Below are 16,532 nucleotides of genomic sequence, written 5' to 3' on the forward strand. Positions count from 1 at the left end.
TGGGGCAAAGGAACACCCTTTACATTTGTGCCCTTACCTTGTGTCAATGGGGCTACTTGGATCTACACCAGCAGAATGACCCAGGAGGGGCTTCATGGCCCAGGAGGGGGAATAGGATGTGGCATGCTCCAACACTGCCTATCCTGTCACCCTTCTGGGACTGAACCCTGGCCCCCCCAGCCATGTTACACCCCTCCCACACCCATTCAGCCCTCCCGACCCCTGCGCCGCTCAGCAGAAACATACATGCTCCATCAGGCAGCGCGCCAGGATTCAGCACTGATGGGACAGCACAGGCCTTCCCACCCGTTACTTGTGGGGTGCTGCAAATGTGGCTTACAGCACTTTTGCGACATCTTATGTCAATGATTTTGATTGGGCCCTCAGTCTCATAACCACCATGCTAAACTAAATGGCACCACGCACATTCCTAGTTATATGTATGCAGTGATGAAACCAGTTTGGACAACTCCCATTCAAGTAAGCTGGGTTATTCACAAATGTACATTTTAGTAACATGAACAAATGGAGGAAGGGCCAGCACCACCACTATGTCCACATGTCACCTGGGGCCTCCCCCTTACAGGGGCCATAAAACTACTAGGGATGCATAACCCCCACCCCCTTCTATTATTACTATTTTCTCACCCAATGATTTTCTGTACATTATTCCACAAGCAGTGATGCTTAACATTGACCTGAAACTTCTGTACACATGTGCTCTACCAATGAGCTATGACTCCTCCCCCGATTCAAGATGTGTGAAGCCATTTCATCAAATAAGGAGCCAACCCTTTTATTATGACAATCAACATTTATTTCAACCAATGTATAGCTGCTCATTTCTGGCTGCTGCCAGCAGGAAACCATAAATGGCCGAGTCTTATTGCTTCACAAGTGGGGAATGTGCTTCATCCATTTAACACAAGAATCAACATTACAACATATCTGAGACATGTAGGGGTGAAACTATATGTCATGAGAAATACAAGATTGCCCCTCCCAATGGCATCTTCATGTCATTTCTTCCTCTCTGTAATGTACAGTATATGCACTTCTTGTGCTGATACCATCATATAGGTGCATTTTCACATGCCATGCCACTGGCTAAGCATAGGTTGCACACATGATGACATCAGATCACAGGGCACATTTTACTACTTGTTATGGAAGAAGAGAACTCAGACTGAGGCTGCTGTTTGCAGCAGAAGCCCTCAGTTTTTCTCACAATGTGTTGTTCTACTGCTGGATGCTTTCTGAAATCACCTGTAAGGTGGATATTAATTTTCACAAGATTTGAATTGATTACTGACTTCAAAACACAACTTTTCTCTTTGGAGTGCTAAAGAGACATGCCACATGATAGCAAAAACAAGACAAAAACAAAAATTTTGCCCCAACTGCATCTTGTAGTGCCCCAAATTATCAATACAGAATATTACAGCACCACACTTCCTTTCTTGGGCATCATGTCTTCCAAACTAACTGGAGCTTATTTATTAAGGATAGAGAAAATGGAAGAAATTTCTGTTCATAAAGCACTGTTTTTCTTTTTTATTTGTTGCATACAGGGAATGGAAGTAAGTAGGTTATTGGTCTTACAGGGGGGGAAAATGGATGGAATTTTGCACAGTACCAGAAGATCAAATGTCAGGTCTCAGGTTTGAATTATTCAAATGCTCTACATGCAAGTGTTAACCGAAACCTTGCTATGGTCACGATAAAAATAAATAACATTTTATTCATAAAAAAACACACACACACACACACAACACCACCCTTGATAAGGACTTTTTGTTTCAACAACAGTGCTTGAGTGTTCCATTAAAATACCAGCCAGCTGTATGCTAAAGTATATGCACAAGCATTTTTTAAGATGTACTACACAAATTTACCTAACCATAAAAAACCCCAACAGCAAGTATATCCATCCTTAAGTGGTTATTCTGAATACTGGCATGCCAAAAGAAACATAACTATTAGTCTTGGATCTCAAAATATTAGCTTTAATATGAAATTGGTGCCAACTGACTGTTGCATTTTGGTATTTTTAAAAAGCATTTTATATTTGTGTCTGAAGATTTAAACAGACATAAATAATTAAATTATTAGAATAGATGGATGAATACTGTGATTTATGCAGGGAAATTATGAAAAATACATTTTGCAACTTACATCTACTAAATCTAGCACAGTTCAGAACAATTTATCTTGGAACAGCACAAAATTTTCAGTACATTTTAGGAGAGCATCAGCCACCATAAGGCCTGCTGCTTAGCTGCAATCATTATAGGAAAAAGTATAACACTGTATCAGTCTTGATACACCAATAACATATGCATTCAGAATTATGGTTAGTATTTACATAGGGGAGATATTTAATTTAAAAAGCAGATGAAAAACATGGACTTCCTAGCCAGCTGTTGCTCCTGCTGCAAAATGAGGTAATTTAAATGCAATCAAGTTAAGTCTAGTGGAGCTCAGGGTCATGCTATCTACACTTAAGTACAGACAGCGTCAGTGAATAGATTGAACATTATATACTGTAAGAAAGAAAAATCATTCGATCCAATTAAGCCCTGCTTCGTAGTGCTCTTTATGCAACACTGACTAAATGTCAGAAGACTTCCCAGCTTGATTTGACAACTGGTCTTTCAATAGAAAGAAAGAAAAAGAATGGTAAATTCGTTATAAATTGGTTTCATCCCAAGAAGGATCATTCATGCTCTTTAGAACTTTCCGAACAAGCTTTTCAAGTTCCTTTCGAGCTCTTTGTTCTTCTTCCAGCGATTTCTTCATCTTTTTGTTATCCTGGCAAAAAAAAAACACAAACATATTATGCTGACTTGTTCTGAACAGCTAAAATATTGTTGTCCATCAAGACGTCTGTTGTACAAGGGGAAATGAGGGGTACAAGTGTGCAAAGTGCTCCACATGTATTACCTGAATGTACAGTAGTCTTTGCAACAACACTGTAAAGTAAGCAGAAATATTCCCATATTGAACTGGGAAGCTGAGACAGAAAAGCTTGCCTAAGGGCAGCTTGTGAGTTCACGGGAAGGAACAAGGGGTATATCAGGAAATATCAGGGAAAACTGCTGCAAACTTTTGCTACTTCATACAATTATTTTGGGCTCTGTTTAGCCAGTCCCCAGAAACAAGAAAACCTAGAATATTTACTAATGGATGTTAAAGTGTTAATATCCAAGGGAATTAAAATCCTACGTTGTTCCACACAGAAAGGAATTACAACAGCACGTACAAGTCACAAATGGGAGAAAAGAGGTTAGTCTCTTATTAGGAGTGTTCTGTGCGTTTTAGAAACAAACAATAGAAGGCAGAAATGGTAATATACCATTGACGGAATGGTATACCAATATACCTTGACGGAAAACCCAGAGCATCACAGTTCATGGCAGACTCATGCTCAAAGCTTTACATATTTACAAAATAAAGAGAATGTTCTTGTGAACACAAACTGTGTGGCTAATTTGGAGGGGGGGCTGGATATGAAATTTCCCCACATCCAATCCCAACAGCAGTGCACCTGGGCAGAATGCTTCATCCTGTTCTGATCTCCCACCAATCACCCTGGCTGACAGAAGTCAGTGTCGGTTTTCAGCCTTCAAGGCCCACAGTGCACTGTGAGAGTGAAGTGCTTATGAGGCAGTCCAGAGAGAGAGAGAGAGAGAGAGAGAGAGAGAGAAAGAGAGAGCGCAAGCTGACACTTCTTGTTTAATGTCAGTGGTTTTCAAACTCTCTGGGAGTTTGAAAACTGCTCAAAGTTCTTGCAGGGGTGGGGGGAGACAGTGGGGGCGGGGGTAAGGCAGCGGCGCGATCCCCAGGATCATGCTGCTCAGGCACTGAGGTCAATCTTTTCCCTTGAGTTTTAAAACCTGTCCACGTTCTAAAATCAAAGTACTCTCTTATTTTAGCTGTACTAAGGACCACTTCACATGCATCTTCCTTAATAAGTACTGCCTACAACAGCTGCATGATGCTTACACGTATAGAAAAATACACTCGTGGCTCAGACACAGTCCTTTTGTATATATCTTTTCTAAAAAGTACAGGTGGGGCCTTGGCATCCACAGGGGATTCATTCTTGGATTGCTGATACCAAAATTAGCGATCTTTGCCCCTTAAGCCCTCCAGCTCCAGTCCCCTTCAGATAACTTTCTGAAGCCCAGAGAGGCACAGTGCTTTCTGAAGACTTTGGGGGCTTCCCTGTGCCTCAGAATGTCTTAAAAGGCATAAAAACATAACTTCCGGTTTCCCTTAGTTTTTTTTTGCTCTAAGAGTATTTTGAAGTCTGCACAGGCAGCGGGTGAGCGTATGCTGCCTCTCTGGGCTTCAGAAAGCCATCCGGAGAGGACCAGCTCTGGTTCCCTTCAGAGGGCCCCGGTGGAGCTGAGTCTGGCTCAATGAGGGTCCAGGGGAGCCACGTTGAGCCAGATTCGCAGATGCAAAATCCATGGATAAAGTGGCTCCACATGTATGTCTTTTTTCTAGCCAGCAAATAATCTCTATGTCAGAAAACTATCAGAAGTCGTCGTCCAAGGTCAACGCAAAAAAGAATCTGATACTGATAGAAGTAACTAGGCAATATGATAAAAGCAATATGAAACCCATATACAAATGCAAACCTGCTGGCTCTCAAGTCAAGATTACAGTCTGGATTTCTTAGGCAGGGTGACCAGATGCAATGAAGAACAGAATGCCTATACCTTTAACCATTGTATAGGAGAGGAAATTTTGGCAGGTGCAGCTTTTTAAACCCTTCCTTGTTGAACTGCAGCTGCCAAAATTTTTTCTTCTATACAATGGTTAAAGGCATAGGCACTCTGTCCTCCAATGTATCTGGTCACCCTGTTCTTAAAGGCTGATAAACAATCACTAAGCAAGACATTTTAAGAGATACTGTTAGCCTAGGATATGTTTCACTTTGCAAACTGAATCTTGAGAACAGAATTATAGAAAACAAGCAAAACCATAGACATGTCTATAGACATAAGAATTCTCGCTCTTAAATTTACATTTCCTGGGCATAGTATTGAATTTCCCTGTTGCTCCTTTCTGAAGTCTTTGGGCTAAAAGAAATGCATAGTCCATTTGCTCATATGCTCCAATAAATAAGAATCAAAGCAAACAGTGATCTGCCTGTTTATAGCAGTCACAGGGAACTAACAAAACAGTCTCATGGTCTCTGGCTTTTTCATTTTCCTAACTGTGTGGTCATTCACATATATTTGATTTTTTACAACTCACATTTGTCTCTAAGCCTTGCAATCTCACTCTTCTTGGGCTTGATTCAGATGTACTAGTAAACCATAGTTTATTGCTGTGAGAATGAACATAAAAGGAGCTGGAGACTTGCTCTCCTCTCTCATGAAAGCTTTTACTTTCACTTTAAAATAAGAATGGAAACTGAATTTGAGGCACTGTGATTTCTTAATTAACTAGAATTAGAACAAACCAGAATATTAAAACACAGTTTTGGAGAGGGAGGGAGGGAGTATGTAAGTCCACAGATCTCTTTGGTTTGTTCATGTAGTGCTAAACTATGATTTAGCATTATGTCTGAAATTGGTCTCAGTCACAGAAGACAAAGCATGCAAACCTTTACACTAGAGGGAGCACCTGGAGGAGACTGGCAGTGTGCCAGTATGGAACTGTAAGTCGTATGTTGACCCAAATCAGAAACAACGGTAGTGGCAAAAATAAAGCTGTGTGTGTTCCTGGTCTTTGTTGACAACTTGACACCATACGGACAGTTGATAGATCTAAAAGAAGTCAGGAAGAGCAGTCTATACTAACTGCTGTTCTCCCTCCCCCCCATTTCCACGTCATTATGGTATATGAACACAGAGGACTTCACACTCCAATCTTGCATCAGTGGTATCACACATTATCATCCTTGGGACTTACTAGTTCTACTGCCTAAAAAACAAAAAACAGAACTGTACTTTATTTCCAGTACTTACTACTTGTTTTAACTACTACATCCTATTCTGAGAGTTGAAAAAGGCATGCCATATATCATTTACGAACCTGTCTTAACTCCTGTACTTCATCCTTTAATGCATATACTGTGTCAACAAGACTTCTAAAACAGAAAATTAAGATAAAAAAACTTTCACAAAGTGTAAACAAATTATGTAAAATCACATCAAGGATCAATACAAAGATTTTTACTTAGAAACCATAAAATTTAGGATGGAAAACATAATAAGCAAAAGCAGCCAAAATTTATCTTCCCTGTTGCCCGCCCCCTCAATTCTATTTGCAGCAGCTTTTGGTCTGTTCTGTCACACTTTTAAGTTTAGCCTCCCTGGCAGCTAGACAACATAAAAATCACTTTGCTTTTTCATCTGCAATCCTATTTGCTTTTAATGAATTTTGACATTGAACCATGTCTTGATGGTGGGTGCCCTCACTAAAATTGGGCATTCTAAGAGAAACACAATAAAATTATCAATTACTAAAGCATCTAGAGACCTTACATATTCATAAAAGCAGATACCCCAGAGCACTCCAAGAATGCCACCTTACCCACAAAACTGATCAATTCCCAGCTGGTACAAGGATGAAGGAAGAGAGATGCAAAGAGAAAAGTTAGAGAACCCAAGATTGTTGGAAGTTAGACTAAATGGGCTACATAGGACTAACACTGCATGAATTCCAGTAGGATATTCATCATCCTAAGCTTACTGGAACAAGCTGATATCTTGCACTCGCACAAACTTCCTATCTGCAAAAACGTGAAGCTGACTATTTAAAATTCATTATTTGCTAAAAAATCATCTTACTTTTCTTCTATCACAGTCTGACCATTACTTTTTGTTTCTTCTACAATAATTTTCTCCTCCTCTGGAAGCAGCACTTGGGGAGCAGATTCTTTACGGGAGCCTAATGCAAAATAATAATAGAATTAAAAGATAAAATATCCAGGCAGTGTTAAGTCATTTGAAATAATACATTGATTTGAGATTTTTTTTAAGGGCACAAATATTATTATGAAGTGATGATTTGAATTTCTGTGTCTAAGACCACATGACTTCTGACTTGCTAGTTCTCTGTTTTTCAGTAGGTAATACACCTATTACTTTCATGGGCGTACATCCACTGCCTTTAGAATGGCCAACACCACTCATGTATTGCAACAAGCATTAGATGAGATTAAAATACTTGAGACTCCCTAATTAAATCAATGAAAACTTTATACATAGAACAAGGAACAGATCACAGAACAAGGTAATAATTACCTTTCACTAGGATAATATATCTGAAACCTCTACAGATATAAACAAAATCACCATATCAAAATATTTTGGTTGGTGGTGATCTCACTGACTAATCTGCACTCAGCACAGGAAATACTTCTGAAGATATGTTCAACCCAAACATCACTGATTTCAATTTCTGGACATTTGAAGAACTTTTGCTAAGAACAGCAAAATGCAATTGTTGCCCGTAGTTGGTCATTAATGAGAAATAAAATGAGAAAGGCTCTTTATTCTACTGCTTCTGAGCACAATTCAACATTCGTGCTCAAAAGCTTCAATGAACTCCAGCCTGACATACTTTTAAAATGGCCTTCTCCTTACAGTCCAATTCTATCCAATCATGCTGATGGAGCATGTGATGAATGGAATGAGCTGTCCACGTACAAGGCAGCCCAGGAGAGGTAAGCAAAGAAAACTTTTACTTACCTCTCTGTAGTCTAACAGTTTCCCAATGGGTCTCCTCTGACCTATGGCTGGCATTAAGTCTGAAGAGGCTTCTGGCTATGGTCCTGGGCCAGAAAGGGGGGATAAGAACCAGTGTGACAGTTGCCACAGAGATCCACTCCCTCCTGCCTCACCGATCCACTCCATGACAACCTTACCTGCTTTAGTGGAGGTTCTGTGGCCTGTAGCAGCTGGCTTGTGGCCTAGCTGATCCCACCCCATTACTAGCAGGCCACAGAATGATGGAGTTGCTATGGCGCCAACAGCCCTGGTTTTACACTAGAGAATCAGAAGATCCGCCAGCATAAGGCCAGGATAGGACTGGGTTGTTAATGCCCCACTGTCACTCTGTGTCAAAGGCAATGCTTTCATGTAGTCCTTATACACATGCTTTCATGACATGACATGCTTTCATGTAGTCCTTTTACACAACAAGGACTACATACAGAGGTACTACTATAGTGCAAGAAAAGATTTTTGCCACGTCTAAAACAGCACAGTATCACAAAGCCAAAACATGCAACCATTTCCCTACCCATTTGCACATGATGTGTGGCAAAATTTTCTGTATAACTTGAAAGGAAATGTTAAGTGGGTAGATGCACATCACAATAAGTTTAATTTGGTCAATGGTCACTTATATGCACTCTGAATCTTTGATACGTAGTAATCTGAAGTCAAATAGGAGTGGCTCTGCAGTTGCTGAAAGCAAGATCAGAACCAAATATTTTATGCTGCAAATGCAAGCATTTAGACCAAGGAGATCTATCACAGCACCTACTGGGGATGCTCTAGGTTTAGGAGGGTTTCCTGCTACAGGCATGGTATTAAACTAGATGACCTTGTAGGTCCCTTTCAAATCTGATTCTAAGTTTATGTTCCTCTAAGCTGTCAAATTTCTCAGGAGTTGAAGGAAATAAAATTGAGAATTGATGGGGTAAGAAAAAACAGGGGCTCTTTTTAAAATCTCTCAATAGTTAGCCTACAACATAGATGTACTTGCACAAATTCAGTACACAGTCAGCAAATAAAACGGAGAAAAACAGTTTAAATAGTGCAGGCAATTCCGCCCATCATTTCACTTAGTAAATACATGCCGGAGAGTAAGTCTGAGATTGGAGAATGAAGCTGCTGTTCCCTCCTGCCTTTTATAATTTTTAAAGAGACAGTACATGTTTTCTGACGTAAGTTATTTTCAAGGTAATTTGGAAAATATGTGATTTTAGCTTAACACACTGACTCTTTTGTCCCAGCACCAGAACAAATTTGAGCACTAAGAAAAGCCCCCACCCCCAGTAAACTTCACTAGTTATATAAAGAGGTAACATGAAATGGATTCTGTGGTGCTTTGTGGACAATATATCATTAACATCTCCTTAAGTGCACTGTAAAAAATATAAATATTGTAATAAAATACGAGTAAAAATATGCAAATATTGAAGTGAAATAAGGGGTATTATGACATTGCACTAAAGAATATTAAGATAGTGAAATGTTTTACTCTATGTGTGCTGTCACAAGCAACATCTTGTTTATTTACAAACATCTTGTCAATGGCCTTCTAATACCAATTGAAAACCCAAAGGCAGTGTAATTTCAATGTATTTCTTAAGAAATACAAAGAGTGACTCATGTAAAAATGCATTCATTCTAAAGGGCAATCTACATCACAGGACTGTCTTGATTTCACAGATGCAGAAGGAAAATAATCTAAAGGATACAAGCCCATGGATAACATTAGAAATGTTCAAACTTCAAAAATGTTTTTAGTAATATATCGTAAATATAAACAACTATTGTAGAATAGGAAGAGGAGATTGCATACAAACACCCACTATTTTATATGCCAGTACCACACAGATTCTCTTCTTAGGCATGCTGTGATTATTTCTTTACAACCAAGAAAACACTGGCTCAAAATAACCTTCAGCCTGATCCCAATCATCTTTACTCAGAAGTTCTATTAATTTCAACAGAACTTTTTTCCAAGTGGTTATGCTTAGGAATTGTCTCAAACAAAATCTGTTAAAATGCTTAAGATAGTACCTCTGCTTAGCAATTTATAAAAATGCATGCTGTTACCCGGCAAGGAAAAGCATGGTTTTGGCAGTGAAGGAATGAACTGAAATGAAGGCACAGCAAAGCTCTGCAAGAGAAGGGACACTTCCACACTTCTACACATCAAAAGTATCATCATTTTAAAATAGGTGATTTCATTGCATGAATAATTGAAAAGGTTACCTAGAAAACCCACTTACAATTCATCTGGCTAGGGGTTAAGATAAAAAAAAAAAAAAGCCTACTTGAACCTATGGTTCATTCCACAACTAGTCAATATTTGCATAGATTTATGACAATTCCCACTGAATTGAAAGAGATTAAAGCATCTAAAAAAAGAAAGGCAATCAGGCTGCTAATTTAATCCTAGTTTATTCACTAAATCAGCAAGTAGTGAAAGCAGTGGAGGGTACTGTACTTTCTTTGCAACAATATAATCAATTCCTTAACCCTATAGAATTTAATACAGATAATTATCCCAGGAGTCCATGCTACAAGATCATTTATGCATGCACATATATGTTGTTATTACATTAAAACAGAAGCAGATTGTACATGATAGGCTTGTGCACAACGTTACTGAATTAACTTTAAAAAGCACTTTTTAAAGTATGGAACAACATTAAGATTTATTGCGTATATATAGACAAACCCTGACCTACAGATCTTCAAGAGACACAAGGCAGCTGAATGCAGAAGCTCTTTTATGCGATCCTGTCAAGCAGTTAACAACAATCAACCATTTACCAGTACCGTAGTTAGACTGGGGGAATGGTAAGTACTGCAGGTGCCATAAAGCGCTGTATAAGCAGTCATGGTAAGTGCCTGCATATTGCTATCACTGCCCAGATTGGCTCCGACAAGTGGAGCTCTTCTCACTGAACAGCAAGTGGGAAGGGCTGCTTACATGGTGCATTGCAGTGCCTGTAGAACTTACTGTTCTGCTCCCCATCTAGCTATGCCATTTGCTGAGAAGAGGAAACTTGAATCCTAAATACTGGATGGTCGGGCCAGAACAGACCAGTCAGCTGTTAGAGAACACCCACAGCAAAATCTGTTTCCATGTGCAAATTGCCTCTGTTGGAACATCAGAAAGAGGAGGAAGAAAAGCCAGAGGTGCAATATGCAACAAAAAATACCTTAACACAGATTATAGATCACATTCTGCATGAATGAATCTTTACTCAACCCAGCTCAGACAGCCAAACACATTGAGAAGACAACCTTGCCCTGAAATACCATGGGATCTCCAGGTAAATATTCAGAGGAAAGAGCAACTTTTTACACAGTGCCATTCACAGCATTTTCCAAATAACAGGTCCCTGCCCTGACAAGCTCACAATCTAAACATGAGCGCAAAAGAAAGGAGGTGATAAACAGGGGTTCAAGAACATGCAGTTGTTTCACTTGCACATACTTGCTTGGTTACAGTAAGGTATGGCAACAATCTGTCTCTGTTTTAGACACTGTATCTTCAGCTTTCCTTTTTTTTTCCTGGAACAGTGTGATAAATATCCTATTTCTAATGACACCGTTTCCCCCCACTGCTCTCCTCTATTGATATACTATTTATTGGGGTCATTTCCATTGTGACTTTTTATAGCACAGAACCTGTCACTCCGGTCAGTGACTTTTTTTTTTTAATCATTCTTACAATATAGACAATAATACTCAGTCTAGAGACAGTTGTTAGGGGCAAACTGATTCTGATCCAATTGAGTGTGCCCCCCCCCAAAAAAAAAGAATTGGAAGGGGCTGATTGAATCCCAGTGAGTTCCCCATTGGAATGTGGACTTTGATCTTAGATGGAGCCACTTTGAGGCAATTTTTCCAATTGCAAGCAAGTTTTATTAAATACAGTTCTAAGCAAGGAAACTCATTAAAACATACAAGAAACAGGCTAGAATCTTTACTAAAAGCCAACCAGTGACAGAGGATAAAAGTCATTTTTATTGATTTACAGCAAGTAGCTAACACTACAAAGAAGCTCAATTCCCTGACACACACCAGCCTACTCTCACACACAGTCACATTCTCTCTTACCACTCTGGCCAGGCAATTATATGTTGCAGTGCTGAGGTGATGACACCTAGGCTGAAAGAACACATCACCGAGTTTCTCCCTGCCCCCTCCCCTCAGCTGGCCAGAAATCCACTGAGAGTTGCTTTCCCGGTTCCGACTGGGAAGAAGTACAATGATGCCGTCTTCTGCCTCTGCTCCTTCTGGGTTTACCCCTTCATCTCCTTGGAGCAGTTCTTCCTGAAGAGCTTGCCTTCTGGGATGGCTCCTCTGTCCTTTGTCTCTTAGGTTGAAAATGCCATCTCAGTTAGACTCTTTCAAGGAGAGGTATGCAGAACTCTGTCCATGCTACATTCCTGCTACTCCCTTCGCACAGTCTTGAGTCCCAATATATCAGTCTCTCGAGCGATCAGAGGGCCCCTTTGTTCTCTCAAAGAGGGAGTTAATTTATAGCCTGTGTTTGTCTGAGCAGCTCTGCATATCTTCCACACTTTTTGTCCTTCTAGTTAGCAGCACTCTAAAGAAAGAGGGTAGGAAAAGGAGGCCTCAGGAAGGAGGACCTAACAACCTATGAGATAACACAGAACCCATGTCTGGTAAGGCCAGTCTTACAATTCAAGATGGTTGTTGTTTGGTTTGTAATTATATTCTGAAGGATGATGGATAAAGAGAAAAAGAATAAAAAGAAATGATTGATCCTACAGCAAAATGCATGATGATATGTCTGAATTCCCTTAAAAACAGGATAGCTAATCAACACAGTTCTGTCAAAAAAACTAATCGGGTACTGCGCAATCTGGCGGCTGTCTTTCTAAAAATAGCAGCATTTTGGTTCTGACTCTGGCACACTGGTTTTCCCAAGGCCACCCAGCAAGCTTCAGAACCGAGTAGAAATTCAAATCTAGGTTTCTCCAATCCAAAACCAATACCCTACCCATCTGCTATGGCAAAAAGTACTCATTATATTTGCTTGACATGTCACACATGCTCTGCTCTGTAAAATAGTTCACACACTATGGCAAGAAGTGATTGGACAAATCGTTTAACAAACCACATCTATATAACATGACAGCATTTTATCTTCCTTTTGATTATTTTCCAACCATCTGGACTTTTCCTAATGATGAAAAGCTTGGATCATGGGCCTTTTTGTGTGCTTTTTTCAACTGCCCAATGTATCATTTCAAAGAGCTAGGGAACAGTCTCTTGGCTACAGAACATAGTTATTAGAACTTTCTACTTAGATAACATTTTATCATTTGCTGCTAAAGAAAACCAGCAAAGCAATATTAAGAAAGACCTAGTGAATGCATCTGGGTTGCTTTATTTAATAGAAGGGGTCTAACTATCACAGGTCATACTAATTGTGTGTCATATCTTGCCTCTCCCTCTTTTTCTATTATTTCCCCCTTTCTCTAGTATGGTATTGAACTAGCCTACTGATATACTACAGTGAAATGTAGCTATTAAGCTTGTGAATTGGAAAACCCCATATTATATGGGCCATACAAATTTCAAGTCTGTCACAAACTTGGTAGGTAGTCTTAGGTAACTCATTGTTTCTTTCAGCCTTCACAATCCCTCCTCCTTCTACCACATGGAGATAATGCTGACCTATCTTACAAAGCTGCTGTAAGGATTACTGAGACAATATGCAGGAAGTGCACTTAAGCTTTAAAAAGGGTCTTATAAAATGTTTAAGTTTAATTGCTTAAAACATGCTTCCACAGCTGTTTCTTCAAATTCCTATTGTTTTAACTTAGTTCTATGCTAATTTTTTTAAAAGTATACACATATTTTGAAAATCACTAGTCATTGCATCACAGTGAGTCCATCACCATTTCTATCTCTGGCTTCAGTTTGTAAGAGACTGAGCTCTTGTCTAAAGCAACTCTTGTCAGACAGCAGAAAGTGAGTGGAGCTTGATGACAAACATACATAGGGAGTTACAAAGATATAGCACCCCTGTGTCAGGGATTATAAGGATTAGGATAAGAACAACTCACTTTCAAAACAAACTTCTATGTGAGATAGTTTTCCTTTAAAAACACACTCTCCTCCTCTCTTCTCCCTCCCACAAGTCATTTAGATCAAACACCGCACACCAATACAGGATTCCCTGTACTCAAAGCACCTTAGAAGATCAACCCTTTATCTAAATTACAGTGTGCCAAAGAGTTTGAAAAAGAATGCGTGCTTATAGAGAAAGAACACATCATATACACCCAGACAGCTCCAGTAATTTAAACCACATTCAATGTAAGATTAGCAGAAACAAGCTACAAGATTTACAGAAACATCACAAAGCACTTTGCCTTGTAGGAAGTTTCCTTTCCTTGTGTCTAGATTGTTTACATCAGGGGTCTCCAAACTTTTTGGCCAGAGGGCCACATCAATATCTGGCATGGTGTGGAGGGCCGGAAAAACAATTTAAATATAAAATTTAAATAAATAAATTAGAGATAGAACTTAGATGAGTGAATAAATGAATGAATGGGCTCATTCATTCAACCTCTCTGGCCCTCAGAACACCCTCCAGACACAATCAGAGCACAGTTCTAGTTATGTTCAGGTGAGTGGGCCAGAGGCATTCAGGGGACAAAAGGTTGGCCGCAGGCCAGAAAGAGGCTTGCTGTGGGCCGCATCTGGCCCCTGGGCCAGGGTTTGGAGACCCCTGGTTTAGATCAAAACGAGAACATGACTTCAAGACTGGCTCTTTACAACAATACCAGTACCTTCTCTTCAGTTCCTTCTTGATGTACTCTGAATTTATTTCTAATTTATTCTAATCAAAGACTAATTTTGATTGCCCTTGCGCCACTGGCTTCAACAACCCAGTAGCACTTGCTTGCCTGGAAATTTCTGCTTCTTCCCTTCCCTTGTGAGCATTCTTCTGCTCTTAATTCCTGCTCCCAATGTTTTCCCTAGGGTTCCTGCCAAGTCTTTGGGACCAACATCCTTAAGCCCATCTGTGACTCAGAGTAGCTAACTTCATTCCTCTTTGGGCCATCTAGAACACCTCTAGAACACATCTAGAACATCAGGACAATATTTGCTTATGATTATATTTTACATTATTTGTTTGTTCCTACCTCTTCTTCCTTGTGTTCCTACCTCTTCTTCCTTGTGCATTTTTATGTCACAATTTTCTAGTTGTTGCAGTGGGTTAACTTCATTTACTATGCAGGGTTGATTATAGGTTGGACCCAAAGCTTCCTTCCTCTGAAGGAAGGCAATGTTTGGATCCAATCTTACGTTCACATAATGGATCACATAGTTTTTTAAAAAATGTGGTTACACTGGTCTTCCATTTGACCAAGATATTTGGCAAGACTGTCACAGAAGAATTTTTACTCTTTACCGACAGCTTATCCAATATTAGCCACAAGTGCCTCCTTAAGAGTTTTTATGTTCACCAGGCACCCTCACAAATTGAGGCAATAACAGCTGATGTGGTGTTTTGTTGCAAACTCACTGACAGACCACATTTTTCTACATTACAAGGCAGGTTGATGTGGCTTCTGCATTGTCTTCTTCCTTTCTCCACAACTGGGTGGCTGGCAATTTGTCCTGACAATGAAAGCATCCATCTTAAAGAGAAATAAAAGCCTTGTATAAATTTGGATAAATGAGATGATGCAAGCTACCCTTGCAGAAAGGCAGTACAGTGAGAGGCAGACCTCAGGTTATCAGGAGGAATGAAATATCAAGCAACAACTCTGAAGTAAGGTGAAAGATCTTCACCATGGTTAAAAAAAATTGAGAGGACATCTCACCATGCCACTCTGTCATATCCTTGCTAAATCTATTATTTATGTAAAAATATGTTTCTGTATAAATAATCACCCAGTAGTTTAGTGGTTTGGATCAATTAAAAAAGCATGGTTACTCATCACATGCATGCACTTTGAGGCTTCCAATGGAATTTGTAGTTAACTTTGTATCCAACATGTGTTGACAACTGTCACTTTTGTAGCTCAGTCATTCTACAAATTGCTCAGAGCAACATGCATGGGGTTCATTTTATCCTCACAACAGGAGGTGAACTAGGCTAGTCTGAGAGTAAAAAGCTAGCCTATCATTGGATAGCAGCTTTTCTACAGGTCTCATTTCTGAACAGGACAATAGTAACATGCTATAAGAGCAATGTAATAATTGTCAAAGTACTGGCTGGGTATCACCACATTTTTTCTTACAGTTCATTCTTCCATGAAAAATAAAGGTATATACAAAAAAGAAACTAAGAAATTAGAAAAGCTACCAAAGTAACTGGGTTCACATGTAGTGTTGCTCCTGGACATTTTAGAGGAGAAAATTCTGTTCTATTAAAACAACAGAATTCAATGGCCTCTAAAAATCCTGACTATACTAGATTAAAAATCCATTTATAACAACATTAATGGCCCCATTACTTATGAAGTACTTAATACAGTACACAGGCAAGGCAGCCATTATAATTTTATTCAAATTTGAACCAGCACACTGCTGTCACTCCTACAATTAGAAAATGGGGCCTGTTTTGTTAAAATCTATACATTCGATGAACAACCAACTTTTAAATATAAAAGGGGCAAGAATAGGTTTTGGGAAGACCACATCATAGAAAAAAACTAAAACAAGAATCAATGATAAAAAATTAAAAAGTAATCCAAACTTCAGATCTAAAAGCATCAATCTCAGAAGACTATGGTATCGCGCTCTGAAAAGTGGTTCTGGAACAGCGTC

At 39.4% G+C, this 16,532-nt stretch overlaps 1 protein-coding gene across 5 annotated transcripts in view; it reads right to left on the reverse strand.

The window, feature by feature from the left end:
• Nucleotides 1-794: 794 nt before the first annotated feature.
• The window catches only part of ARHGEF7 (Rho guanine nucleotide exchange factor 7), a 108,332-nt gene continuing 92,594 nt past the window's right edge, over nt 795-16,532 (reverse strand). For 3 of the 5 annotated variants that reach the window (XM_066620199.1, XM_066620205.1, XM_066620202.1), the window contains 3 exons: nt 6,810-6,909; nt 6,052-6,106; nt 795-2,811 (listed from right to left, as the gene is read on the reverse strand). In XM_066620199.1, the coding sequence (XP_066476296.1) occupies nt 2,689-2,811; nt 6,052-6,106; nt 6,810-6,909 (278 nt within the window). In that variant the 3' untranslated portion in view covers nt 795-2,688. Of the gene's footprint in view, nt 2,812-6,051; nt 6,107-6,809; nt 6,910-10,786; nt 10,866-16,532 lie in introns of those variants that run through there. The other 2 variants (XM_066620203.1, XM_066620201.1) reach the window with 2 other exon arrangements.

This window comes from Tiliqua scincoides, chromosome 3 (genome assembly GCF_035046505.1).
Source record: "Tiliqua scincoides isolate rTilSci1 chromosome 3, rTilSci1.hap2, whole genome shotgun sequence".
Taxonomy (NCBI): domain Eukaryota; kingdom Metazoa; phylum Chordata; class Lepidosauria; order Squamata; family Scincidae; genus Tiliqua; species Tiliqua scincoides.